The sequence below is a fragment of the Enhydra lutris genome, unplaced genomic scaffold, assembly GCF_002288905.1.
Source record: "Enhydra lutris kenyoni isolate GAN:26980312 unplaced genomic scaffold, ASM228890v2 scaffoldscaffold23, whole genome shotgun sequence".
Taxonomy (NCBI): Eukaryota; Metazoa; Chordata; class Mammalia; order Carnivora; family Mustelidae; genus Enhydra; species Enhydra lutris.
In genome coordinates, this window is record NW_019154107.1 from 5,958,779 (window position 1) to 5,986,578 (window position 27,800).

At 39.1% G+C, this 27,800-nt stretch overlaps 1 protein-coding gene across 2 annotated transcripts in view; it reads left to right on the plus strand.

The window, feature by feature from the left end:
* Nucleotides 1-2,730: 2,730 nt before the first annotated feature.
* LOC111150498 (zinc finger protein, X-linked) overlaps nt 2,731-27,800 on the plus strand; it is a 39,558-nt gene continuing 14,488 nt past the window's right edge. For both annotated transcript variants that reach the window (XM_022507977.1, XM_022507978.1), the window contains exons 1-3: nt 2,731-2,771; nt 11,564-11,652; nt 14,593-15,162. In XM_022507977.1, coding sequence (XP_022363685.1) covers nt 11,592-11,652; nt 14,593-15,162 — 631 coding nt within the window. In that variant the 5' untranslated portion in view covers nt 2,731-2,771; nt 11,564-11,591. The remainder of the gene's footprint in view (nt 2,772-11,563; nt 11,653-14,592; nt 15,163-27,800) is intronic.

The following is a 27,800-nucleotide window of genomic DNA, read 5'->3' on the forward strand; positions in this document are numbered from 1 at the left end:
GTTGTATTTTTTAACTGTTACGAAAATAACCTTTCTGGGCTACCTGGCTGGCTCAGTAGGTACAGCATGTGACTCTTGATCTTGGGATTGTGAGTTTGAGCGCCATGTTGGGTACAGAGATTACATAAAAACAAAACCTTTAAAAAAAATCTTTATATTACAGTGTAACAGGATGTTTTTTTTTTTTTTTAATATATTTTTTAAGGGGCACCTGGGTGGCTCAGTGGGTTAAGCCTCTGCCTTCGGCTCGGGTCGTGATCTCGGGGTTCTGGGATCGAGCCCTGCATCAGTCTCTCTGCTTGACGGGGAGCCTGCTTCCTCCTCTCTCTCTTCCTGCCTCTCTGCCTACTTGTGATCTCTGTCTGTCAAATAAATAAATAAAATCTTTAAAAAAAAAAAAAATATATATATATATATATATATATTTTAAGATTTATTCCACAAGTAAGCGGGAGCAGGGGGATAGGCAGAGGGAGAAGGAGAAGCAGACTCCTCGCCAAGCCAGGGAACCCCATGTGGGGATGTGGGGCCTGATCTCAAGACCCAAGGAGAAGGCAGATACCTAACCCACTGAGCTACCCTGGCACCTCCTGAGTAGTTTGTTTTAAATAAAAGGTAGATGTTCCAGAGTATGGGAAATGAAAAGCGGACAAAAAAGGAGACATCCTGACTAATTGTTAAATTATGACCCTGCCCAAACCTGGAGAGAATACTGCTAAAAACGGCATATAACAGAAATAGATGTTGAATTTCAACTTTTTTGGCATCTATTGAGTATTAGGATTTTCCTTTTTTGACCCATTAATTTGGGCCATTATTTGGCTCCATCCTTGAATTCCGGAATAACCATAGTTTGTCAAGGTCTGTGTGTGTCTGTGTGTACATGTTTTTTACATGGTGGATCACATTTGCAAACACTTCACTTTGGATTCATAATTAATCAAGTTTGTGGTTTGATTACATTATTTTAGTTAGGTTTTTTAAAAAATGGCAAAATTTTGTAAAAGAAAGAGAAAGCTTTTCTCCTCTGTTCTGGCACTTTCTCCTTTATTCAAAAATTTTTTCCCGCAATTTCATGGTGATTGGGTTTTCCATGAATTAATAATGCTTTACACATTTCTCATTAATGTGCTAACACAGAATTATAGGCTATTTTCTTACAAGATTTAAAATTTTTTTGTGTGTTTATCATTTCAGATTATATGTTTGTGCTTTCTCTCAGTCTCTGCCCCCCCCCATTTTAGATTATTATTTAGTAGTATTTTGCTATCTCCCCAAACTCCTGAAAAGAGCCAGGTTTGGATTCTTTTGGTGAGGTATAAATTGACTGGCTCCCTAACTTTGCCCCAGAGAATGATGGTGGAATTAATGCTGCTGATACTTAACCTGGAGCTGATACTCAGTGGAGCATGCCACTGTTAGTCATGTAAGAACCAGGTGATCCCTCAACACAGGGTTTATAAAAAAAAGAAAAAGAGGAGAAAGCAGGTGTGTTGCAAACCAATCCCTGTGGTGTCTAGCCTGGTCTTTTTTTTTTTTTTTTCTCTTTTTAATTATGAAAGGATTTAACAAGTTATAGGTACAAAACATACTACTAATTGCTTTAGCAAAAAATCAATGTAAAAACATTCCATGATTTTGCAACTGTGAATTTACAAATTTTGTTATGGGGCACCTGGGTGGCTTAGTTGGTGAAGCGTTTGCCTTCGGCTTAGATCATGATCCCAGGGTCCCGGGATGGAACCCCACATCAGGTTCCCTGCTCAGTGGAGAGCCTGCTTCTCCCTGTCCCTCTGCCTGCTACCCCCGACCCCCACTTGTGCTCTCTGTCTCTGCCAAAGAAAGAAAATCCTAAAAAATTTCTTTTTTGTTATAGTTGTTGAAAAGCCTGGCATTATATTTTTTGCCAGTGTTTAACACATACAGAGAACATTGTTAGTGTCAGTAGAACCTTGCAAACCCAAAGTCCTGTATTTAGGAAAAGCCATAATAAGCAGCATGTGGTCTTGTAGGTAAGGGAAAAAGTAGGGTCAGTATTAGTTAAGTTATTGTGTTGGTGATCTGGCAAGACAGTAATTTTAAGACGTTTCATAGTTTAAGAATATTTAAAATAGCTTAAAAACTCTAAATCTGTAATACATGGTTTATATAACCAGTTGCCAGAAAATTAAGGAAAGCACTAGCTTGAATGAAGTAACATGAAAACAAGAATGCTTTAATCTTAAAAAAAAAAAAAAAAAAAAAAAGACCACCCAAATTCTAATGCATTATCAGAAAGATTTTCAAATATAAGGAGACATTACTCATTAAGAAGGAATTTGATAAGAAAAGTACTTAGTTAACTATGGGGATAATCAGTTCAAGAGATGAATTAAATGCCCAGTTTTGGGAAAGATGGCAAGTACAAGAAAAAGGAAAAGGGGAGGAACACAGTTTCTAATAATACCAGTCTTTCTTCATCATGTACTGTATTTAACAGAGATTGACCTTTTAAAAATGCCGCCCCTCCACATGCAGTTTATTTCAATTAACTATTTCATGTACAATGTAGTTTAAATTAACCTCCAGTTCATATTATGTCAGGAAACTGTTTTTATCCTTCGGTCACATCAAGTGTTTGACATTTTCCCACTCCAGTACACCTGCAACTAAAGGCAGAATACTTCATTAGAGGAAATATGTGAGTAGGATTTCTGTTCAAAATCTCAATAAAGACTAATAAACTATTTAAAAATTATTTTTCAGGACAAAATCAAGAAGAGTGATCCAAAGTGAGTTTTTATACATTATTTTTTTAACTGAAGTGTAGTTGACATACAGTGCTACTAGTTTCAGTGTATTATATATTATTGTATAGTATATGTGGTACAGTATATTCAGTATATTAAAATGTAGTAGCTCAACATTTATATACCTTATGAAGTAATCACCATGATAAATTTAGCTACTATCTGTCACTGTAAAGTTTTTACAGATTATTAACTGAATTCCCTATTCTGTACATTTTACCTATCTTACTTAATTTATAACTAAAAGTTTGTACCTTTTACATCCCTTCCATTTTGTCCATCCTTCTACCCCCCCCACGGTAGATTGTTGTGTAATGAACCTGGATTGACAAATTATTAAGTGAATTAAATAGCAATATTTTCATATGCTTTACATATGAAAAACTAGTTAGAAAGGATATGCATTTCCTAACATCAAGCTACAGACTTCAAGGCATTTAAAAACTCCAGTGCTTGGTGTTGACGGCACATCAGTGCATCTAGGTTCTGAGGGTCCTTTGGCAGCTCTAAGTCTGAGCATGAATAAGGGCTTTGGAAAAATAAGGCATTAAGAAGACTTGTCATTTTAGGACCAGATTTTAATAGATTTTGCGAGTTCAAACTCTTAGACTTTAAACAAAACAGTGAAGTTATTGATTGGCTCAGTTTGGTTCTATGGAAAAAACTAATCTGTAACAAAAGCTTGGCACTGAAATTTTGAGCAAGTGTACAAAAGTTCCGAGTAGGACAAGGAAGGATGGGATTCGGGTATTCACAGCAGCAAGCATTTCTTTTCCTCCTCTTGTCACAGAGGGTGGGCAAGGATGTTTGAAAATAAAATATATTATTCTTCAGGAATGGAATTTGAAATAAAGTTATTAGATTAATATTGTTAATTATATACGTCTCTTTCCTTAGTTTTTTTTTTTTCTTCAAGATTTTATTTATTTTAGAGAGAGCACTCACAGGAGAGCAGGGTGAGAGGCAGAGGGAGAGGGGGGAGAGAGAACCTCAAGCAGAGTCTGAACTGAGGGTGGAGCCCAAGGCGGGGCTGGCTTGATGTCACGACCCTGAGATCATGACCTGAGCTGAAACCAACAGTTGGATGCTTAACTGACTGTGCCACCCAGGCGCCCCTCTTTCCTTAGTTTTTGAGTATTTGATCTGTCAAGTGTTGGTAAGAGTTGTAACTTGCCACTACTACTAATTTTTTCTTTCTGTCTCATAGTTTTACTGTTTTTATATATTTTCATGTTTTATTTATCTCATGCAAATTCATAATGATTTCAAATTCAAGATAGACTAGAGAACACACACATTTTACCTTTTTTTCCCCCTTTGAAAATCATATTGAAGAAGCAGAAAAATGCAGAGAAATTTAAAAAATCTGATAGGTATGCCACTTGTCATCCAGAATATGACAAATTTCTGGTTGAATAAAGCAATTGGGAATCAAAAAATGGCAGTACCATAGGGAGCTTAGTGAACCTGTAGCCTTTTTCAAAAAGTTGGAAGGACCATCCAGAAATTTCATTGGGCATTATTCCTAATCTCAGAAGCAGGGATGTCTGAAAGAGCAAGCCGTGGTCACAGCCAGTTAATTAAAAATATGGAAAGCTAAATCATTTACCTATGAGTATAGATGTCTTCTCATGTGGTTTTCCTCCTGAGATAATGCCAGAAATTCAACACTCTGATTTACAGATTGTCCATAGGAAATTCCAATGTGGGTACTGTGGGGAGAAAGGGACAGTGCTTTAGGTAGCTTGTAGTTAATCTGAGGGTTATTGGACCTCCCGTACCTGGAAGATGGGATGCTTATCCCTCATTAAAGGAAAGCCTGGCTGTTTACATGGTTCTTTTCTCTCCCTTGGCCTCATCCTTCTAGACTATAGAGCTCTCAATGTGGTCATAATTTAGATTCATTGCTAGGCATATAGGGATTCTCACTTGAGCTGAGGAAATACAATCCAGTTCTCAGAATGTAACTTTAGTCTTGACCTTCATCTACAGATATTAATTGACAATCTAGAAGAATCATGCTTTTGAGGAAAATCAGAAGTCTGAAAGAGGCACCAAATCTAAACACTTAAATAATGAGACAGCAGAGGAGACAGTTTAATTTAGAATATAGAGTTAACTTCAGATCTCCAGAGATATTTGGGAAGATACAGTATCCCCCAAAAAAAAAAAAAAAAAAAGAGAGAGAGAGAGAGAGAGAGAGAAAAGATTGCTGTGAAAAAGAAGCTAAGTCTATTTTGATATTAAAATATGACCTAAAAACTCAGTTGACGGAGTAAAGATCAAATTAGCTAGCTTAGAGAAAAGAGTTTAGGGGTTTTTAGAATGTAGTTGAAAGAAAATATGAAAGAAAAAGCAACATGGAGGCTAGATTTAGGAGTCCTTACATCATATAATAGAAATTCTAATATGAAGGAACAGAGAAGATGGGAGGAAATATAAAAACAACAGAAGAAAATTCCTTGAGTTCAAGAAGGGCTCAGGTCTTTTTTTTGTTTGTTTTTTGTTTTTTGTTTTTAAGCGATCTCTATGCCCAACACTGGGCTTGAACTCATGACCCTGTGATCAAGAGTCCCACATGTTAAGACTGAGCCAGCTCAGTGCCCCCAGAAGGGCTCAAGTCTTTTAATTGGAAAGGCCCCATTGGGTTCTAGATGTAAGAAACCAGAGCTTTGTAGAGAGGTAGCAGTGAAAATAAAGAGGACTTGACGAATTTAAGAGTGGCTAGCTTAGAGGCAAACTTAATTTAAGGGCTGAATTGGTAAGAAAAGTGAAATATAATTCCATTAGGTATCTGAAGAAATAATGGCCAACATCGAACAACGTGGGGTAAAAATTGGAGAGAAACATAGCTTAAGAGGGAAGATATTAATTAGGCTTTAAATGTAAATTTTCACCAGTTCCACTTTTGCTCTAAGAAAAATCTCAGAGTATGTGACTTGATCTCAGGGTCTCAAGTTCGAGCCCCATTTTGGGGTAGAGTTTACTTAAGAGAAAGGAAGAAGAGTTCTCTTAGAAACAGATCTGCTTTTTGCCTTTCCTGCAGCTTGAGCAATTCCATTTGCTGTGTATAGTACAGTTGGGTTCTCTGAGTTTGACTTAGGGAGAGGAACTAGGGTTGAGCCATAAAATTAAAAGGCAGTGAGTTTTTGGGAGGCCAAAAGCAGAAAAGTAATTCTTGTATGCGTAATAGCTGCAGAAAGCAAAGTGAATATGTAAGAACCCTGTTAACTTGCTCAAGAAGGGAGATCACTACAGTGTCTAGGCATCAAGAGATCCAAGATGGAAATATATTCTTTACCCTAATTTAAGATAGATAAATGCCCTTGCTATACCTGTTAACTTGGTATGGTATTTTTACTGCTTTATTTTAAAGAATGGAAGAAAGTTTTTGTGAATTTTTTGAGTTTTGCTCAACCCATTATTTCCCTTAAAACTGTGTTTTTCTCTTGTGAATCCTTCCACACCATGGTTAGGATCATGATTTTTGCAAGTGGGAAGGGACTGTTTTATTGACCTTGAGGTGAGAGTGGGGTCACAGAAGTATTTTTGGGGACATTTGGTAATCAGACAAAATGTTAGTATGTGTTCACCTAAATGGTTAAGTGTATTGGTTCTCTGAACCATTCTGCTTACTTGCCTCCAGATTCAACTCTGGGCTTGGTTTATGCAGCAATGGCAGGGGCAATTTCCGTTATGTTATTAGTGCACATTGCCCCACTCTTAGTTTTTCCTAATCCTGAGAACTCTTCTAAGTAGTTTCTGTTCCAAGAACATTGGTTTCATTCTGATTATCAGAATTACTTCTAACCACACAGGGGTTACAAAGTTGAAGGATAGTCCTCTCCGCTTGAAGGTACAAAACACGTTTTTTCCTGATGTGAATTTTGTAATGACAAAATAGAATGAAAAATAATCAGTCAAAACTGTTAATAATTATTAATAATTACTGCTCACCTATGTCAAAAATAAGGTGAGTGGATATCCACCACTTGGGCCAGTATATCTGTTAGAAAATAAATGGATAGGATGTAAAATGATGGGAATAATGGCTAATAAGTCTGTTGTGATAGCTGGGGTTAATATTTTCGAGCAGCTGGCATGTTGGGGAACTGCAAGCTTTCTGAGCAAGGGAGCGCCCTGGTCAAAGCGGTGCTTGGGAGGATCAGTGTGCAGCAGATGTGACTTGCAGGACCGCCTCCTCAGGACTTGGCCCCAGCCCTCACACGGAACGTGCTTCCTCGTCATTTGTTGTGGGAGTGGCAGAAAGGCTGGTGGAGAGGCTATTTTCATCCCGCGTTCCCGGGGCGGGGGCGGGGGGCGGGGCGCAGTGGGGGTGGGCGGTGGGAATCAGGAAATAGGAAGCTCAGAGTAAGCGGTGACGCTGGGAATAGAGAGGGACAGATTCCTGAGAAGTTGTGGAGAAGAAACGGAGAAGGCCTGACAACCTGATTGAATTTAAGCAGGGAAGAAGGAAAAGGCCATAGTGGTCATGTCAGGAGAAAGCAGGGTTCTGTCCTGATGAAAATGTTCCGCAGGCAGTCTGGTGGAACTAAGTGTTAGGGCTACCCCGAGTATGTGGATTTGGGGACTCATCTTTGTGTACATGGCAGTTGAAACCGTGGAATAAAAAGAATAAAAGAGGGCTGATCTTTTGGGGCAAGGCTGCAGTAAGGAGTGGGGAGGCAGAGTAACCAGCAGTTGGCAAGGTGGGAAGAGAAATGAGAGGAGAGAATTCTGGAATCCAGGGGAGTGATTATCTGTCAAATAGAAAAGCCAAGAAGGATGAATACCCAGCAAAAGAATTTTTAGTGTGCGGGTTGAGAATTCTTAGAGCTGATGGGATTGGGTTTTGTAGGGAGACTGGAGAGAGGGCCTTAATACCCTAACAATCCTATTTATTGGCCTCTTAATTGGCTTAATTTTGGAAAGTAGTATGGCATTATGTTTAGAAGATTAATTTACTGTTTATCATTTTGGAATTACATTTTTAAGGGGGGAATAGAAAACATTATGGTCAGAGATGATTTTATTATATTGATTTATTTTTATTTTCTAAGGAATTTATTTTTGAGACAGCGATAAAACACGAGTGGGGGGCCAGAGGGAGAGGGAGAAGCAGACTTCCCACTGAGCAGGAAGCCTGACAGGGGGCTTGATACCAGGACCCAGGACCAACTGAGCCACCTAGATGCCCTGCCAGAGGTGATTTTAATGCGGAGAAAGCAGTTGACAACTTATTTAGAGCGTGTATATTTTCCATTTTTCATAGTTGAAAATTTTTTGTTCCTTTTAATTCAAAGCAGTTTGAATAAATAACACAAAACAGGTCCTTCCTTGAAAATGAATATGTCTCAGAGATGACATGTTGAAAATCATTTATTATATTAATGTTATTTCAGTTTTTAATGGATGTTTAAGAACTATTTATATGTAAGTTTAACATCTGAAAATAAGATATATAAAAATAAATATTGCAACAAGTAAAATCAGAGTAAAAGGATAAAAGTGCTGTAGAAATTCAGAGGAAGGATGTGTGTGTGTGTGTGTGTGTGTGTGTGTGTGTGTGTGTGTGTGTGTTTTTGAGGGGATTTGGGGAAAAGGTCTAATCAGAGTTAATAAGGGAAAGGAGTTCCAGGTAGAGACAACCCTGAGCTCAGTGTAGAGCTGGGATCTTAGTGGGGACATGGGACATTTTTGTTTGGCTGAAGTGTGTTCCTGCAGTCGTGGGTGGAGGTGGTTGAAGGGAAGGTAGGGGAGAGAATGATGGAAAGATAGTTTGGGGCTGGAATTCAGAAGATGGCAGGAGTGTGAACTTTATTTGGAAGCAGCAGGAAGCCATTAAATATTTTTCAACAGAAGAATGACATCATCTAAGTGAATCTTTAGAAAAATGACTCTTGGGGCACCTGGCTGGCTCATTCACAGTGTGGGACTCATAATCTGGGGGTTGTGAGTTTGAGCCCCGTGTTGGTTATAGAGATTACTAAAATAATAAACTTGAAAAGTTTTGTACTTTCTGTTATTTGAAATTTTAGTAAGAGGCATTCAGTACTTATATCACCAGCAAAAAATGATAAATGTAAAAGAAAAATGCATCTAAATAGTACCATTTAGGCTGGATTAGGAAGTGAGAAAGTAGATAAGGAAACCAATGAGGGAGGAGGTTTATGCAGTATTTACAACATGAATAAACCACAATCCTTTATTAGTAATTAGTATTAAATGTGTAGTATTTAATTAGTTAAGATTTTCGTTTTTTAAAGATTTACTTATTTTAGAGAGAGTGAGAGTGTCTGTGCGTGAGCAGTGAGAGGGGCAGAGGGAGGGGGAATCCTCCAGCTGACTTCCCTGCTAAGTTCAGAGGAGCCCAGTGCAGGGTTTGATCCCACAACCCCAAGATCATGATCTGAGTAGAAACCAAGAGTCCGCTGCTCAATTGACTGAGCTACTTAGGCGCCCCAAGTTTTTTTGTTTTTGTAAGTTTGGGCTTAAGTAGAAAAAAGGGAGCATTAAGGTCATTGGGTTGTCGTGTAAAAACCCAAGGCAAGTAAGGTTCTATAGCTGGGTTTCAGAAAGGTCTAGAACCAGGAGCTAAAAAGTTTTTGGTAAACCTCCCCTCCCTACTCCCTCTACTTTATTTCTCCGGGCATTCCCTGGATTCTTTTTTTATTTTTTTATATGTAAAACTGTCTCACTAATCTAACCTGAAGTTGGAAAATGGCCTTCCTCATGTCCTGTGTTACAGCCAGGATTGGTAGTGGTGGGGAGAAGACCTTTGTTCATGGTTTCAGATTCTCAGGGATAAGACTTTGATTTTATTATGCTCACAGATGAACTTGTGTTTACTTTTTTTTACCTAGTGCCAGTCAAATGTGGCCTGGAGAGCATAAGTACACTGTGGGAATTTACTTCTCTAGATTGGAGGGTCAGTTAAGAGGGGTCAGCGTAACTTAGGCAGAATGCCCGAGGGGTGTTTTTGTTTGTTTGTTTGTTTGTTTGTTTTTAAGATTTTATTTATTTGACAGACAGAGATCACAAGTAGGAAGAGAGGCAGGCAGAGAGAGAGGGGGAGGCAGGCTCCCCGCTGAGCAGAGAGCCAGATGGGGGGGTCGATCCCAGGACCCTGGGATCATGACCTGAGCTGAAGGCAGAGGCTTAGCCCACTGAGCCACCCAGGCGCCCCTGAGAGGTGTTTTTACTGCAGTTAGCATTTTGAATTTTTACAGTTGTTTAATGTATTGGTTGGAAGATAGACTACATTAGATTTAGAGAAGTAATGGGGAAATTGTGGATAAATTTCCCTCCAGTAAGCTGTAGAGTGTGATTAAATTGAACTTTAATAAAACTGATTACTGTTCTGGGAATATGGGGTATATGGACTGAGAGGAGACAAGAGTGCTTGGGTGCTGGAAATGTTCTGGATCCTGATCTGAGTAGTTTAGTGATTATACAGGTTTATGCCTGTGTCAGAATTGATCAAGATGTGGGGCACCTGGGTGGCCCAGTTGGTTAAGCATCCAACTCTTGATTTCAGCTCAGGTCATGATCTCTGGGTTATAAGATCAAGCCCTGCTTTGGGCTCTGCACTCAGTGGGGGAGTCGGTTTGAGATTCTGTCTCTGCCTCCCCCATGTTGCCTCTTTCTCTCTCTAAAATAAATAAATCTTTAAAAAAATTCATCAAGATGTGTATACGTGATGTGTGAAAGCACTATCTCAGTTAAAAAGCTAGGTGTAGGGACACCTGGGTGGCTCAGTCAGTTAAGTGTCTGCCTTCAGGTTGAGTCATGATCTCTGGGTTCTGGGATCAGCCTCCACATTGGGCTCCCTGCTCAGTGGGGAGTCTCTCTCCCTCACCTGCCCCCCCCCCTGGGTGTGCTCTCTTTCTCAAATAAATAAATAAAATCTTTAAAAAAAAAAAAAAAGCTAGGCATATTTGACTTGTTTGGTTTATCTGCCTTCCCTTGTCATCTAGATGCCCATATGTCATTGGACATCAGTTAAGTTCTCTTTAATTTAGGTAGATAAATTTCTTTAAAAGGATTTTATTTAGTTGCTAGAGAGAGAGAGAGAGAGAGAGAGCGTGCTCGCACACAAGCAGGGGGAGCGGCAGGCAGAGGGAGAAGCTCTTCCTGGTCAGCAGGGAGCCCAATGTGGGACTCCATCCCAGGACCCCAGGATCATGACCTGAAGGCAGACACTTAACTGACTGAGCCCCCAGGCATCCCTAGGTAGATAAAAAAAAAATTTTTTGTAAAGATTTTATTTTTTTATTTGACAGACAGAGATCACAAGTAGGCAGAGAGGCAGGCAGAGAGAGAGGAGGAAGCAGGCTCCCCGCCGAGCAGAGAGCCCGATGCTGGGCTCGATCCCAGGACCCTGGGATCATGACCTAAGCCAAAGGCAGAGGCTTTAACCCACTGAGCCACCCAGGCACCCCGGTAGATAAAATTTTTTTAAAAAGATTTTACTTATTTATTTGACAGAGAGATCACAAGTAGGCAGAGAGGCAGGCAGAGAGAGAGGGGGATGCAGGCTTCCCGCTGAGCAGAGAGCCTGATTTGGGGCTCGATCCCAGGACCCTGAAATCATGACCTGAGCCGAAGGCAGAGGCTTAACCCACTGAGCCACTCAGGCGTCCCAGATAAATTTTTGATAGGTGTTCATCTCTCATGTAATTTCGAATGTTTCAGAAATGTAAATGTCATGATGAGATTTTTAATACATGATATTAAAAAAGTAATGCTTGGTTTACTTTTTTTTTCTGATTTAGGAACTGTGACTGATGAGAATTAAAGGCCATGGATGAAGATGGACTTGAATTACAACCACAAGAGCCAAACTCATTTTTTGATGCAACAGGTATAACTTGGGTTGTTGTGCTTCCCAACTACCAGATTTGGAGTTGGCTATCAAGTGGACAAATTGCTAGACTCTCACATTGATACTCACACTTAGGTATATTTTTATCCTGTCACGCCTACATTTGTTAAAATGAGCACATCATTATTCCTGTCCTTAAAAATGTGTTTCCCTCACAACCAGCATTCGTGTTCTTCTCCATAATAGCAGCAGTATCAAAACGCGGGTGCTCCCTTCAGTTACTCGCATCTTGCTGATTTACAGTGCTGAGTCCGGTTATTTCTCCTTTTGAAAATGTTCCTTGCTTACATCTCTTCATTTGACTTCCTCCCCCATAGACGTTCTCTGTTGTCTCAGTCTTTAGTAACTTTTAAATTATTTTCCTTACCCTTAGTCTCTTTTGTCCAGCCCACCAATTAGAATACTGATCAAAAAATAACATGTGGATTGTATCATTTCTCTGTTTTCCATTACCCTGAAGGTAAAATATAAGCCCCAGGCCCTTCACGTTCTGACCCTGTCCTATTTTCATAACCATGCCTCTCACAAGGTGACAAAAGGAGCCCTCTGCTTCAGGAAGATGGAGTCTTACCTCACTCTCCAAACTACAAGGACGATTAAATTCATGAAGTTCTAAAAATAGGAAAAAAAAGTGTATTTACAGTTTCAGGTCACCCATGATTGCAGTTGTATAGCATTGTACAGTGATTATGTTAGGTGTTATAATGTAAAATGGTTTTTTATCCCACTAGCTAGCCACCCTTATAAATAAAATGCTGACTGGTTTTCCACTGGACTTAAAATGATCATATTGCAGTATATTAAAGAAATAGTGATTCACTTTATCAGGAAGTTAAATATTAATAATTTTAAATTTTAATTTTTCCTTCAATCCTCTTTAATCTCTAAATCCAGTGGGGGTGTATGTATTTTTCTTAACAACTTAGAATAGTCTTTTAACTTACATTTGGTAACTTCAGTTTGATAATGATAAATGCAAAGGTATAATTCTCTCTTCATTAGACCATGAAGTAGAATTAATGTGCTTGAAAGAGAGACTAAGCTCTTTGGAGAAAAACACACACTATTTAGCAGCTTAATCTTGCCACAAGTGAGCCTGGGTCATTGGCTAAGTGGTAGATTGAAGGGCTGTTGCATTTCAGCCCTGATTGTTAACACTTAACGGTGTTTGTTTATCTTTGAGCAAGTCACTTAATCTGTCAGGGCCTCCATTTTCATGTCCTAATAATAATGAAACCTCTCATTACAGTTTTTCAGAATACTTCCCATACATTCCCATTTGATCATCACAACAGTCCTGTGAGGTATGCATGGCAGATACTACTGTCCTCATTTGACTGATGAGGAAACCAAAACTCAGAGGTTAAATGACTTGCCCAAGGTCACAAAACGAACAAGTGTTCAAACTGTATTCTCTGATTTAGATTTTGTAACCAGTCTTCTTGCCACCAAATGCTCTCATCTTCATGTCTGAAATGGAGATTACAATGATCTTTTGCTGATGTTAATATTGAGAATATGGAAGATAAATGAGTATAAAGCATTTTGTGGAAGTTCTATAGAAATTAAAGCAGACATACTCTGTATTATTTAAAGATGTGATTAAAATGGATATTAACTGGCTGTAAGATTTCCTACATCTTTTTAATGATTTTTTTTTTTTGGCCCTTGTTAGTAATTCTTTGTTAAACAAAGCCATATGTCTCTGAGGACCTGGCCAGTGACACACAATCGTTGAGTTAAGCAGCTGCTTGGACTCAGCCTGGTTTGAGTCACTTCCAGAAGCACCAATCAACAGAATAGCATTTTAGGTTAAGACTTTTATAAAACTTTTCTTTTCTCTAGACTAGGATCCAAGATACTGGATTTGTTTTCTTTTATCCTATGTTTTTGGCATGGATATTTGATTTTGATTCCCATTTGTGGCATTCGTTCAGATTAATATTTACGGAGCACCATAATTGTGCAAACTGTGTGATCTTGGTGAAGTCATTTAATCTCAGCGGGGCTTCAATTGATTCAACCCTCTACCTTTATTCCTTAATTGCAGCGTGGACTAGAGTAAGGTTTCTTATATTTTGAGGAGCTGCCTGGGGGATTGGGTTATGGGGGGACAGGAGGAGGCTGGGCGGAGACCGAATACCCTGGTGAAGTTGGGGCAGGCACAATTCCAACTAACCTTGGCCTCCACCACTCCAGAGCAGCTGCACTTTTATGCATCTCATCTGTCCACAGAGACTCCTTAGCCAGTTGTCTTTTCTCTGTAACTGTGGCCTTCTAGCCCTCTTTTCATTTATGCCCTGATCCTTTTATATCCTAGATTCAGAAGATAATTTCTAAATTTCCACAGTCATAAATGGAGGGTATTGGTGAGCTACTGTTCTAGAACAAAGGGGGAGAAAGGGATAAAAATGGAAGGGGTGAAAACAAAAGAGATACATGGGAGAGGTAGAAAGATGAAAAAATATGAGCTGAGGAGAAAGAGATGGAACAAGAAGGAAAAAGAAATGAAAACACATATAATGAAGGAAAATGGTGTATTTGTCACCTGAACTTGCATTACTTATTTTTATAATCATCCCTTAAGTACCTTTGCATATGGGATTAACTTTAGTGAGCCTAGAATTTTACTTTGATGATTTTCTGTGCGTGTGTGTGTGAGACTGTCTTGGGTGCCTTGTTTTTCTGTATTTCCTTATGTGTCAATTGATTTGGGATGAGAGTAAAAGTTCTTGTATTAAAAATTTATTTTTCTGGTATGATTCAAAAATAGATTCCCTCTTTGATCTGTGTTAGTGTTTGAGAAAACTGAGGAGCTAATCTGTTTTACTGGTAGGAATTAAATAGTTTCTACATTATTTGAGGTAGTCATGCAAACCTTCGTGTAATTTGTGATTTTAATTTTGTTTTTTTTTTAAGGAGCTGATGCTGCACACATGGACGGTGATCAAATTGTTGTGGAAGTACAAGAAACTGTTTTTGTTTCAGATGTTGTGGATTCAGACATAACTGTGCATAACTTTGTTCCTGATGACCCAGACTCAGTCGTGATCCAGGATGTTATTGAGGATGTTGTTATAGAAGATGTTCAGTGCCCCGATATCATGGAAGAAGCAGATGTGTCTGAAACGGTCATTATTCCTGAGCAAGTGCTGGACTCAGATGTAACTGAAGAAGTTTCTTTAGCACATTGCACAGTCCCAGATGATGTTTTAGCTTCCGACATTACTTCAGCCTCAATGTCTATGCCAGAACACGTCTTGACGAGTGAATCCATACACGTGTCCGATGTTGGACATGTTGAACACGTGGTTCATGACAGTGTAGTGGAAGCAGAAATCGTCACCGACCCTCTGACAACGGACGTCGTTTCAGAAGAAGTACTGGTAGCAGATTGTGCCTCTGAAGCAGTCATAGATGCCAATGGGATCCCTGTGGGCCAGCAAGATGATGACAAAAGCAACTGTGAGGACTACCTTATGATTTCCTGTAAGTCTTGGGGTACCGTGATTGTCAAAGGTATTTTTGAAGGCTGTCTTTCCTAACTTACATCAGGGGTGAAATTTTTCTTGACTTCTATAAAATTAAAGTAAATCTCATAGATCTACCTGCATTGTTTCAGTTTGGAGCCTATAAGATAACCCAAAATTAAGAAAAGTGAAATGGTGCAGAGTAAAGAGGCGTTTCTCTATAAGGACACAATAGAAAGATGAGATTTCTTCAGTCTAGAAAGACAAAGATGGAAAGGAGTAGAACTGAACTTTCTGAAATCATGAAGGATGTGATTAGGCTGTTTGAGCCTTTATTAGAATTAGGAATCCTCTTGAAACTAAAAAGGAGTTCAACTTGGAAAAAAGTGTATAACCAAACTAACATTCTTGTATATGGATGCACAGTGCTACTTATGTACTACTTACGTACTTACTCTACTTACATGTGAAATGCTATTTCTATAACAGCATGGAAAAGAGCTCTGGCATAGTATTGAAACTTTAAATGATTCCAAAACGTGATTTCAAGTATGATGGACTCATAGTAGGTTATTGAAGAAAGTAAGGTGTTTTGGAACACACTTGAACATTTTTAACTTAACGTCTGGAAGGATAGCTGTGTCTTTTTACAACCTGTTTCTTGGTACCACTTTCAAAGATAAAATCCTCAATTGGATAGACCACAGTTCTGACCCAGTATGGGGATTCTTGTGCCTTTAGGAACTAAACGTCAAACAAAGACTCACAGACTATTTGCTTATATAAATTCACAAGACTGTTTGCTTTGCTTGAATACCTGTTACAATAGAGGAATTTCACATAACATATGTTGGAGTCCACCAGCATTTTAGGAAATACCTTTTAAAAGCTCCCGATTTTGGAAATCGAGAATTCTTTGTGTGAAGAGGAAGAAAACGCCTTCATTGAACACATGTGTTTGGTTTCCCTACTCTGTGTTAGACATTGTTGTAAGTAGTGCAGATATGGATAGGTGATAAATAAAATACATAAAACCATTGTTGCTAGAGAGCTCACAGCCTATTGCAGGAGAGAAAGAGAGGTTGCACTGTGATGCAGAGACATGACCAAGTTGCTGTGGAGACAAGATGGAGTTGCTGACCTGAGCTCAAGGATGAGTTCTAGTTTTTACCAGGTGAAGAAGGGCACGAGTTGGGAGACATTCCAGGCAAATTGTATAGTATATTTAAAAAAAAAAAAAAAAAAAAAACTGGCCTTTGCTGGGTATGATGGGAACTTTAGGAGGTACTTGTATATCTTTGGGTACTTCTTGGTGAATTCATTAGAACAAATTTCTTGAAACAATTGCTAGATCAGAGGGTATACACATTTATAAGTCTGGTGATATTGCCTCAATATTCTGCCTAAGAATAACTCCCCCACCAGGTTTATGAGAAGATCCATTTCCCTACACAACTGACCAGCACGGTATTATTTTCCTTTTTAGTTTCTGCCAATCTCACAGGGAAAAATACGATAGCCATTTGAAGTTTGAGTTTATTTTAGCAAGATAATTTTGATAGTGATACAGAATAAGAATAGATGAGGGAGAGACTAGTGGTAGAGGTTAGTTGAAATGGTTTATTTATGAGATAAAGAAGATCCTAAGTGCCTTCATAGGAATGGGGACGAAAGGGGGAACTAGATTCAAGAGTTCAGGAAGTAAAATGAATGGGATTTGGTGACAGATATAATAGGGGTGGGGAGCTGAGGGAGAAAAAAATTCATGGAGGAGCCTAAGATTTCTGCCTTGGGGAATTGGGTGCCTAGGCATGTTGTTACCTGAGAGGTGGAGATTTGGTACAGAGAACATGATTTAGGACCTGTTAGAAGTTAGAGTTGCTCGCTGGGGTCAATCTAATGGATGTTTTTTCTAAGCAGTTGCTAATAGGAATTTGCTGCTTTTTTTTTTTTTTTTTTTTTAAGATTTTATTTTTTTATTTGACAGATCACAAGTAGGCAGAGAGGCAGGCAGAGAGAGAGGGGGAAGCAGGCTCCGCGCTGAGCAGGGAGCCCGATTTGGGGCTCTATCCCAGGATCCTGAGGTCATGACTTGAGCTGAAGGCAGAGGCTTTAACCCACTGAGCTACCCAGGTGCCCCTGGAATTTGCTGCTTTTGAGAGGGTTTGTGGCTAGAGGAAGAAATTTGGGACAACAAAATACAGATAGTATCTCATGTGGAAATGGGTGGTGGTTCCTCAGAGAGTGCTTGCCAAGTGACAAGTATGGGTCCTTTAGATACTCAATAAGTACATGGAGAAGAGCGCATGAAAATCAGGAGGTTTTGGGAAGTGGAGGAGAAAAATCTTTAGACCTTTTTAATACTGTTAAAGATGAAAAGAATTTCTAGAATGTCATCACTGAAAGGAGATAGTGGACCTGTTCCGTTGAGCAATTCGGAGGTCATTTGTATCTTAATTAAAATAGTTTCAATACAGCATGGGGCAATGGAGAGGAGATAGAAGAGCTGAACGGTAATGGATTGAGAAGTTGGTGGAAGTGAAGTAGGTGAAGCGATTTGTATAAATGGCCATTTTGGTTTGGGAAGGGACAGAAGAGGCAACAGTATAGCTTTTGATGTTTGGCTGGATAGTGAAAGTGTGTTGAACATATGTGTTGTCTTATATGTGCAGGACACAAACCATTGGATAAAGAGACTAAAGATAAGGGAAGGGTTACCAGGGGTTACCAGATGGAGCAATTCCAGAGAAGGGGGAGGGAATGAGGTCCAGGGCAGCCGTGGAGGGCTGCTGGGTGAGGCCTAGAGAGGAAGAGGGACTACCTTCTCTGAGACAGAGGCAGTTAAAAGGAGCTTTAGAATATTGGGAGCAGGTGCCTGGCTGGCTCAGTTGGTGAAGTGTAACTCTTTTTTTTTTTTTTTTTTTTTAATCTGTAGCTCTTAATCTCAGGGTTGTGAGTTTGAGCCCCACAGTGGGTGTAGAGATTACTTAAAAATAAAATCTTTTAAAAAGGTAAATAAAGGGATGCGTGGGTGGCACAGTCAGTTGGGCATCTGCCTTCCACCTCAGGTCATGATCCCAGGGTCCTGGGACTGAGTCCTGCATTGGGTTCCTTGCTCAGCGGTGAGCCTGCTTCTCCCTCTGCCTACCACTCTCCCTGCTCGCTCTCTCTGACAAGTAAATAAATTTTAAAAATAATTTAAATAAATAAATTAAAATGTTGAGAGCTATTTTCTTTGTGCAGCAAATTCATCTGCCAATATGGGATGTACAGAGGTTGGGTGGAAAGCTGAAGAATAGAGGTGACGAGTTGAAAAGCCTTAGTCTTAAAGGGAGGGACCCGGGCAGGAAGCTTAAGAATTTACAGGATAGATTATTTAGCTACGTTGAGGGGCTGGCTGAGATTGGGAGTCTTTAGTTTGTATGTCAGATGTGTCATTCAGTGTGAAAACACCATTTTGAAAACACCACTACCAGATTTTCTGTTGTAAGACCAGGCAACCCAGAGGCAAGGCTGGAGAAAGTAAGGAGTTGGGTTCATCGTACTTTATGAGGGCAAAGGGCAAAAAGGATCTGGTGAAATATTTAGGAGCCAGCACTCTTGGTTCTCCTTAACTTCCCTTTTCATTGAAGCTTGTTTGCTAAGGAGTAAGATGTATAGCATTGGTTTGACCTGTAGCTTCATACTACCTCTTGCCTTCTTCATTACTCTTTTAGGAAGTTCAGCCCTCCAGGAATGTCATTAAAAAAAAACCACCAAAAGTTGATTTAGTAAGGGTTGACATAGTATACTAGATTCTTTTTTTCTTTATTAAGATTTTATTTATTGAGAGAGAGAAAAAGAGCACACAAGCAGGGGGAAGGGTGGAGGGAGAAGCAGACTCTCCACTGAGCAGGGAGCTGGACACAGGGCTCATCCCAGGACCCTGAGATCGCGACCTGAGCTGAAGGTGGATGCTTAACCGGCTGAGCCACCCAGAGACCCCAGTATACTAGAATACACTGTATTACAGAGTCCAGACTTACAGAATTTTCATTAAAAATCTTACAGTCCTCTTTCTTTTGGTCCCTGGGTTTCTGCTATTTTATATAGATTTTAATGTTCCTTAAAAAGCAAATAAGGATGGATACAAACTTATTGTTATGTATTTTTATATATTTTATATATGTATATAAGTTAATAGTACAGTGATAGTTTTTTCTTTTCTTTTTTTTAAAGATTGATTTATTTACTTTAGAGATAAAGAGAGTATGCGAGTGTGGGGGGCGGGCAGAGGGAGAGAGAGAATTCTTAAGCATATTCCCCGCTGAGCACAGAGCCTGATATGGGGCTCAGTCCCAGGACCCTGAGATCATGACCTGAGCCAGAATCAAAGAGTTGGCCACTTAACTGACTGACTGACCCACCCAGGTGCCCCTATTCCTTTCCTTTTAAAATAGAATGTCACATCCAAGCTCAAAGAATACAGAACACACGAACACACACACACACGTGCATGCATTACCTAATCCCCCTATATTACTATAATGAAAAGGTTTGATTACTTTTATTTAAAAAAATTTTTTTAAAACACTATTTATTTATTTTTGGGAGAGAGAGAGGGAGAGAAAGAGAAAGCATGAGTGGAGGGGCTGAGGGAGACGGAGAGAGAATCCCAAGCAGACTCCATGCCAGGCCGGGAGCTTAATCTAACGACCTTGAAATAATGACCTGAGCTGAAACCAAAGTTGGACGCTTAGCCAGCTGTGCCATCCAGGTGCCCCTGATTGCTTTTAAGTTGGGTTTAGGGATGGTGACTTTGGAGGGGGTGATGGTGCCTTTTGGTAGTATCTGTTGTTCTTTTGCAGATACTTCATTTTTTCTCCATTCCATACCATCATCCCTTTTCCTTTCAAAGTATAATCATGTTAAAAAATTTAATTTACTACTGGTTTTGGAACAAACCAGTTGAATGCTTTGGAATTAGCATTTCTCCTGTTTCTGCCTCCCAGTGCTGCATTTCAGCTTAAAACCAAAATTGATTTCAGAAGTTTAGGATTGAAAAAGGCTTTGTGGTAAGCATATAGAGGAACTAAGGTCTGATTTTCTCCATGATAGAGAATGCAGAGATGCTGTTACTAGCAATCAACTTCAGTGCTTTTCATAAAATGATGAGAGATAGTAGTAATATCTAATTCCTATGATATTTATTTACCTCATTGGTCAGAGAATATGAACAGACATCTAAATACTTTTCAAAAATTTCAGTAAGTCATTAGAACTAAGAGCCTAATAAACAGCTTTTAATAAAGTCTTTAGTGTCTATCCTGGCAGATTTCTTCCCTCTGAAGGTCTCATTTAAAATGATGACAAAGGGGTACATGGGTGGCTCAGTCGTTAAGCATCTGCCTTCGGCTCAGGTCATGATCCCAGGGTCCTGGGTTCAAGCTCTGCATCGGGCTCCCTGCTCAGCGGGAAGCCTGCTTTTCCCTCTCCCATTCCCCTGTTTGTGTTCCCTCTCTCGCTGTGTCTCTTTCTGTCAACTAAATAAATAAAAATCTTTTAAAAAAACTAAAATGATGACGGAGTAGCAATCCTCATTCTTTACAGTGTCCTGATGGTGTCTATAGACACAAATGTTCTTTGTCACACTAGAGCTGCCTTTGAGGCCAGGATGACCTCCTTATGCCATCTCTGCAGTCTAGATGTTATGATTGCTTCTGAATTTGATGGTCGTTGTCTTTAAAATAGGAAGTACCCACTGCCTCTTAGCCATTGATATATCTTCTTCATCAAACCCTATGCCTGTTAGTGTGAAATAAATATTAATTGAGTATATGAAGGCTATAGCTGCAAGTCTGTAGGCATTGTGCCACATTGAAGGTATTAATAATTCATTTCTTCCCTACCAAAAGCTGTTGGTTCTCACTTGGTTCTGGTTAGGCTAGATACAGTGGTACCGCTTTAGAGCACTTAGAGAGCTTTCTGGGTCTCTGAGGTGGAATGTTTGAGTCATCCATGTGTTAACCAAGTTGTTTTTTAGTTCTCTTTTAATCTGAGACAGCTGCCAGACATCCCTGATTTCTTTGCAGTGGTCTTCAGCCTCCTGGAGTTTCACTTTGCAGCTGTGTAGTCAAGATGCTATTTTGTCCAACATCAGTTTGTACAATAGGGAAAGCTGGAGAAGATCTGGTGATGGTGAGTCAGGCGCTGCCTTACGACAGCTGCGCGCAGCAAAGTATTCTCTGGGTGCCTCTGGTATTACCATGAGCAATGAGAAGTCACTCTTTCGATCTTGTTGACATGTCCCGTGTCTTTTAATTGGAACAGTTAGAAGAGGAACAGGAGCTAGGTATTCTTTCTAATCCTAGATTCAACTTAAGTGTTGAAGTAAACTTTTTTTGGTAACAGCTTTGACACATGTAACAGTGTGTAACACATGCCAGACTGTTCGCCCATTGGAAGTGTGCAATTCAATGGTGTTTAGTGTGTTCACTCACTTGTGCAGCCATCATCAGACTTTAGTAAGTTGTAGTTACCCCAAGGAGAAACTTCATACCCCATCAGCCCTCTCTGTCCCTTCCAGATCTAAGCAACCCCTAATCTGCTTTCTGCCTGGATAGATTTGCCTGTTAGGGATATTTCCTATAAACGGAATCCTGTAATACATGATCTTTATGACTGGCTCTTTTCACTTAGCAGAATGTTTTCAGCATTCATCTGTGTTGCAGCAGGTGTCAGTGCTTCATTCCTTTTTATTACTGAAGACTATTCCCATCTTTCTCGGTGTACAGGGTATATGTTTTAGTCCATTTGTAAGTTTCTACTTTTTGGCTGTTGTAGCTATGATTTTAACATTTGTATTCAAGTTTTTGTGGACATACATTTCATATGTGGAATTGCTGGGTCATATGGTAACTCTTATGTTTACTCTTTTAAGGAAGTGCCAGCGTGTTTTCCAAAGGGGCTACACCATTTTACATTCCCACCAGCCGTGTACGAGGGTTCCAGTGTCTCCACACCCTTTGTAGCACTTGTGAATACTGTCTTTTTTTTTTTTTTTTTTTTTTATTCTAGTCCTCCTTGTGGATGGGAAGCAATATCCTGTTGTGGTTTTGATTTGCATTTCTGTGATGGTTAATGATGTCAAGCAGTTTTTCATGTGCTTATTGGCCATTTGGATATATTCTTTGAAGAAATGTGTATTCAGATGCCTTGCTCATTTTTAAGTTGAGTTACTTGCCTTTTTATTATTGAGTTGAAAGAATTTTTTGTGTATTCTAGTTACAAGTCCCTTACAAGATAAATGATTTACAGGTATGTTGTCCTGTTCTGTCTGTAGTCTCCACTTCCTTGATAGTGTCCTTTGATGTACAAAAGCTTTAAATCTTGATAAAGTCCAATTTATATATTTTTCTGTTGCTGTGCTTTTGGTCTCATATTTAAGAAACTGCTTCCTCTTCCAAGGTTATGAAGATTTACACCTGTGTTTCCTTTTAAGAGTTTTATAGCTTTGGTTCTTGCATTTAGGCCTTTGATCCATTTTGGGTTTATTTTTGTGTATGATGTGAGGTAGATAAGGAGCTAATTTCATTCTTTGGCATGTGGATATTCAGTTGTCCCAGCACCATTTGTTGAAAAAACAATTCTTTCCCCATTGAATGTTCTTGGCACTCTTGTTGAAAATAATTGACTGTAAATGTGAGGGGTTTATTTTTGGACTTTTAACTCTGTTCCTTATACTATCCTTATACTAGTTCCATGCTGTCAAGAGTGCCTTGTGAATTTGCAAAATTTAGTATACCCTTAATGTTAAAGTTTAAATTTTTAAGTCCAGGCAAAAATGCATAATTCAGTTTTAAAAGGTGTAACACAATAAGTGATGGCGACATTGTATGTTCTTATGGAAAACACTGGTGCTTTGGGCATGCTTGCCTGTCTTACACTAACATCAGGGGAAACAACTAATACACCTCTGCAGCATGCGGTCCTTCCGGTCAAAAATTGAACACTTAGCCATAGAGCCTCTTTTCTAATGTCAACCTATATGATGGCTTCATTTCATTTCTATACATTTTAATAAAATATGTGCTCTTGGTTATTTTAAGCAGTTTTAAAATAGATAAATTAAGAAAAATTATAGCAAATAATTAAAACTTAGAACCCTTTAAACTAGTTTGGTTAAATGAAAGTATGTCATAATTTTTAACATGTTGATTATAAAATTGGAAATTTTTACTTTGTTCAGACCATAAGCTTAATAAAAGTTATGACAGTGAGTGTGGAGTAATAATACAGCTGTCTTCTCTCCATTTAGCTGGTTTTATACACTAAGGCTAAAGACGTTTTCACTAAGATAAAGTTGATTTCGAAATACTGTTTTCTACAGTATGTAACTGCTTGTATAAAAGCTGAGTGGTAATAAATCATTAGATTGGTTAGTTCTTAACTAATGCTTCTTAAGCTCTTTTGGTTTGGTGGCGTTCATATAATTTAAGTCCATTTGAGTTCGTATTTCAGGAAGAGCTCAGGTGCTAATGTGTGGAACATGTTCATCAGACCTATTTTTTAAATGACCCTTGAGTCAGTTTGCAGGTTTGTTGTTAATAAAGGTCACTTTTCAAGGGGAAAATATTTAGGACTATATTTGTGGTTTGATTGTTACCAAGTCAAAATGGACAACTAAGAAAAAATTTTTTGACTTAAGCTGTTTTATCCCAGGAAAGATTGTAGATTTGTAACAAGTTGGTAACAATAAAAATAGGTAAGAGTAAACCTTCAATAAATAATATTTGTGTGCCAGAACTTAGTGTATATTATTTTCTTTACACAACCTTATAAATGTTGGTGTTATCACTCTTCTTAACATACTGGGAAACAGGATCAGTTTAAGTAACTTGACCAAAGTTATACATCCAGCTGGCATTAGATTGAGCATGTGAAATCAAGTGTGTTTTATTCCAGTGTTTGCCCTCTACTCTCACATTGCCTTTCTTCGTGTGTGTGTGTATTTATATACATATGAGTATAAAGCTCCTACTACAAAGCAGTAGAGTTTGGCTTAAATACTGCTTATAGGTGGGTGGAGGAGGCAATTAGAATTCAGTGGTTCTTAAAATTTATATTATTTAAAAATTTTTTTAAATTTACAGTATTATTGAATAGCCAGTTTCAGCAGTGTTAGGAAATAATTTAAGGGACTTCAACATTTTCTTACTTAACTCATAGCAAAAGCCACCAAGACAGCCTCCAAATCCTATTCCATTGTTTTTCTATCTAAAAAATAGATTTTTTTCAAATTTATGTTTAAATGAGAAAAAGAAATCATACATAAACTGTTATTTTTTACTTTTGCCCATATTTACTTTCCTTGCAACTTCATTCATTCAGAAACATTTCTTGACCAGCCACAATAAGCTAGGAACCTTGGTAGCTGTTAGAGATAAACAGTGCAAGTCTCTGGCTTTTTAGAGTCCAGTACACAATCCTGGAGGGAAGACAAACAGAAACAGGTCATTACAGTTGGTTGTGAAAAGATACAAAACTGAAAATACAAAGTATTTTGGAAGCGTTAAGGGCGAAAATGGGGGGTGTGTGCATTTTTGGTATACTTCTGTGTGCTATGTGCTGTGAAAGCATTACAAACCAGAGTTCTGTGGAAGTTTGGCTGAAGACCTGAATCTCTGTATTTCATCTCTACTCCTAACCATTTCCTTCCCTCTCATAATTATTTTGGAGCAAATTCCATTCATCATTTCATTCATAGGTATTTTAGTATATATATCTGAAGGACAATGATTTTTTTTTTTTAATGAAACAATATCATGGTCACATCTTCAAAAAAATCATTTGAGGTGAATTCATTTGAAAGATGAGAGGGTGGGTAAGGCGGGAGGAATGGCAGGAGGGAGGAGGGCCTATTTAAAGGCAAGGAGATGTGAAAGATCTTTGAGTGTTCAGAGACTTACTTGTTGGCATGCAAATAATATCTTTGGCGAAGAAAATGGAGGAAATGGTGAGAAATAAGATAGACAAAATAGGCAGGGCCCAAATCATAAAGGCCCTTGAATGCACTAAGAGGCCCATTTTACCTTGTCAATGTGGGAAGCTGTTAAAGGGTTGTAAGCAGATTAATAATAACATGGTTAGGCTGGTGGTTTGGAAAGATCATCCTCATGGCAGTGTTGAGAGAGCACACAAGGTAAGAGTAAAATCAGAAACAAAAAGGGCACTATGGGAGATTTTAGTAGTTTAGGTAAGAAACTGATGATAGTTTGAAATAGCTCTATCAGTAGAGTTTGGCAGAAACTGCTTCATGACATGTTTAGGAAGTAGAATTTGGATTAAATTTAGGCTTGAGGAAGAGGGAGAGTTCAAAGCTCCCTTCCTGGTTTCTGGCTTGTGGGGCTGGGCAGATGGCGAAACCATTACCAGAGGAGGAGCACGTTTGGACATGCTGCAGATCCGTCCACAAGGTTGCTGCTTGCGTCCGTCCACATGGTGCCCCTGGCCTTCCAGCTTAGGTGTTCTGACCAGATGGTCGGATGTTAGCTCCTAGTTAAGCACAACTTTTGGTCATAGTGGATAGCTAATAAAAATGGTTCCGGGGGAGGGGAGCGCCTGGGGGGCTCAGTGGGTTAAAGCCTCTGCCTTCGGCTCAAGTCATGATCCCAGAGTCCTGGGATTGAGCCCCACGTTGGGCTCCCTGCTCAGCGGGGAGCCTGCTTCCCTTCGTCTCTCTCTGCCTGCCTCTCTGCCCACTTGTGATCTCTGTCTGTCAAATAAATAAATAAAATCTTTAAAAAAAAAAAAGTGGTTCTGGGGGAGGGGAGCGCCTGGGTGGTTCAGTTGGTGAAGTGTCCAACTTGATTGTGGCTCAGGTCCTGATCTCATGGTTCTAAGATTGAGCCCTATGCTGGGGCTTAAGATTCTCATTCTCCCTCTCCCTCTGCACCTCCCCCCACAAAAGTGCTTCTGGGAATGAATGAGGAAATAAATCCAAACTTCTGTGTTTAATGCATAAACTCTGAGGGTTAATACAATCTAATGGTTTATTTACTGATTCTCAGGGCTGTTAGTGTGGGAGACATGGTAAAACATTTTATTCCTTTGTTCTGTGGGCAGATTGTTGGATGTTTCTGTATCTTACCATTATTTTTATTTACTCTGTCAGTTTTGTTTCTTAACCATTTAGTAAACCACAGTATACAATTTTAGAGTTTAAAAAATATATATCCTCAAGGGAATGTTTCTGAAATGTAAGAAAAGTCTTATTTAGGGAAGACATATTGAATAAGCTTTAAGCTTGTTCTGATGAAATTCAAAAAGATTTCTGTTAATCCATCTAAAATTATTGTCTTTATTGTGGGCACTCTGAATTTTCGGTTTAATGTTCAGTGTGGATGTCAGTTGGATTTGTACCAAGAGTGAAGCAGTCAAGTAAGGCACATGTATTGTTGTCCTCCCCTCTCCCCACCAAAAATAAGATTGGGTAAAAAGTCTGTATCTTGAAAGCCTTAGAAGCAGTTGGAGCTTCAGATGAGCCTTGTGACTCATATTTACTGTTTATCTGCTTGTGACCTAGACAAAATTGTCCGACAGCTTGCCCTTTGAACAGATCTGTGATTACTTTGTGGGATAATGGGGGCTGGGCAGGGGAGAGAGAAATGAGGAGAGAGGGAAAGAAAGAACATGCTTCGAGAAATTCTTCAGTGTATGGCAACAGTGTTAGAGTCAGCCAGCTTTCCATTTGGATGCCAGCCCAGCTGGTCATTAGCTGTATGATTCTGAGCAAATTTACTGGTTTCTCTTTGGCCTTTGTTTTTTTATTTGTAAGATGACAGTCCTTCTACCTGACCTGTGGACTGGTTGGGAGAATTAGAGATCCTATGCAGCAGGCACCCAGGGCAGAGCCTGCCTGTCGGTAATGGCTAGTCATTATTGTCCACACGGAGTCTCTCTGTTAGTGGCATCACTAACTCTGGACTGGCTTCACGTAAGACCTTCCTGTTGTCTGATCAGGGAATCCTTTGCTAAAGGCAGGCACAGGGTGGGATTGTGATAGTCGTTCCTTTCTTTTTCCCCTGAATTTATAGTATTAAGAAATCCATTCTTGGCTAACTAGATTTGGTTAGCTATGTTTTAGACCAATTTGGCAAATATTTTTCATAAGTTCTGTCTCTGACATCATGCTAGAGATCACTGTAACTTAGATCAGACACTTGAATGGCTCTGATCCTTTAATTCCCTTTCTATAGAATACGCTAATTTCATTAAATCTTTGAATGTCTCCAGGAAAGCTTCAAGAGGTAAAGGAGATAGATTATAACTAATCCTCTGAAATCTTTTATACGCTATATAATGAAAATAAGATGGAATTTTAACCACGGAAAGAGTCTTCCTAAGAGGAAGCTAAGAAAGGGAGGCCCAAAAGTGAACTTGTAAGTGTATTTATCTGCTAGAACATCTGCTTACTCAGCAGAATGCTTCCTGCAAGTTACTTAGTCTTAAGTGCTCAGCTTTCAAATCTGTAAAGTGGAGATAAAACACCTAAGTCAGGGAGCTGTTGTCATTGATATCATGATAAAATAGAGGGATACCACTGACTGCACTGTCTAGGACATAACAGTTGCTCATGAGCTCAGGTATCCTTTTAAGGGGAGCTGCCCATCTGTGGTT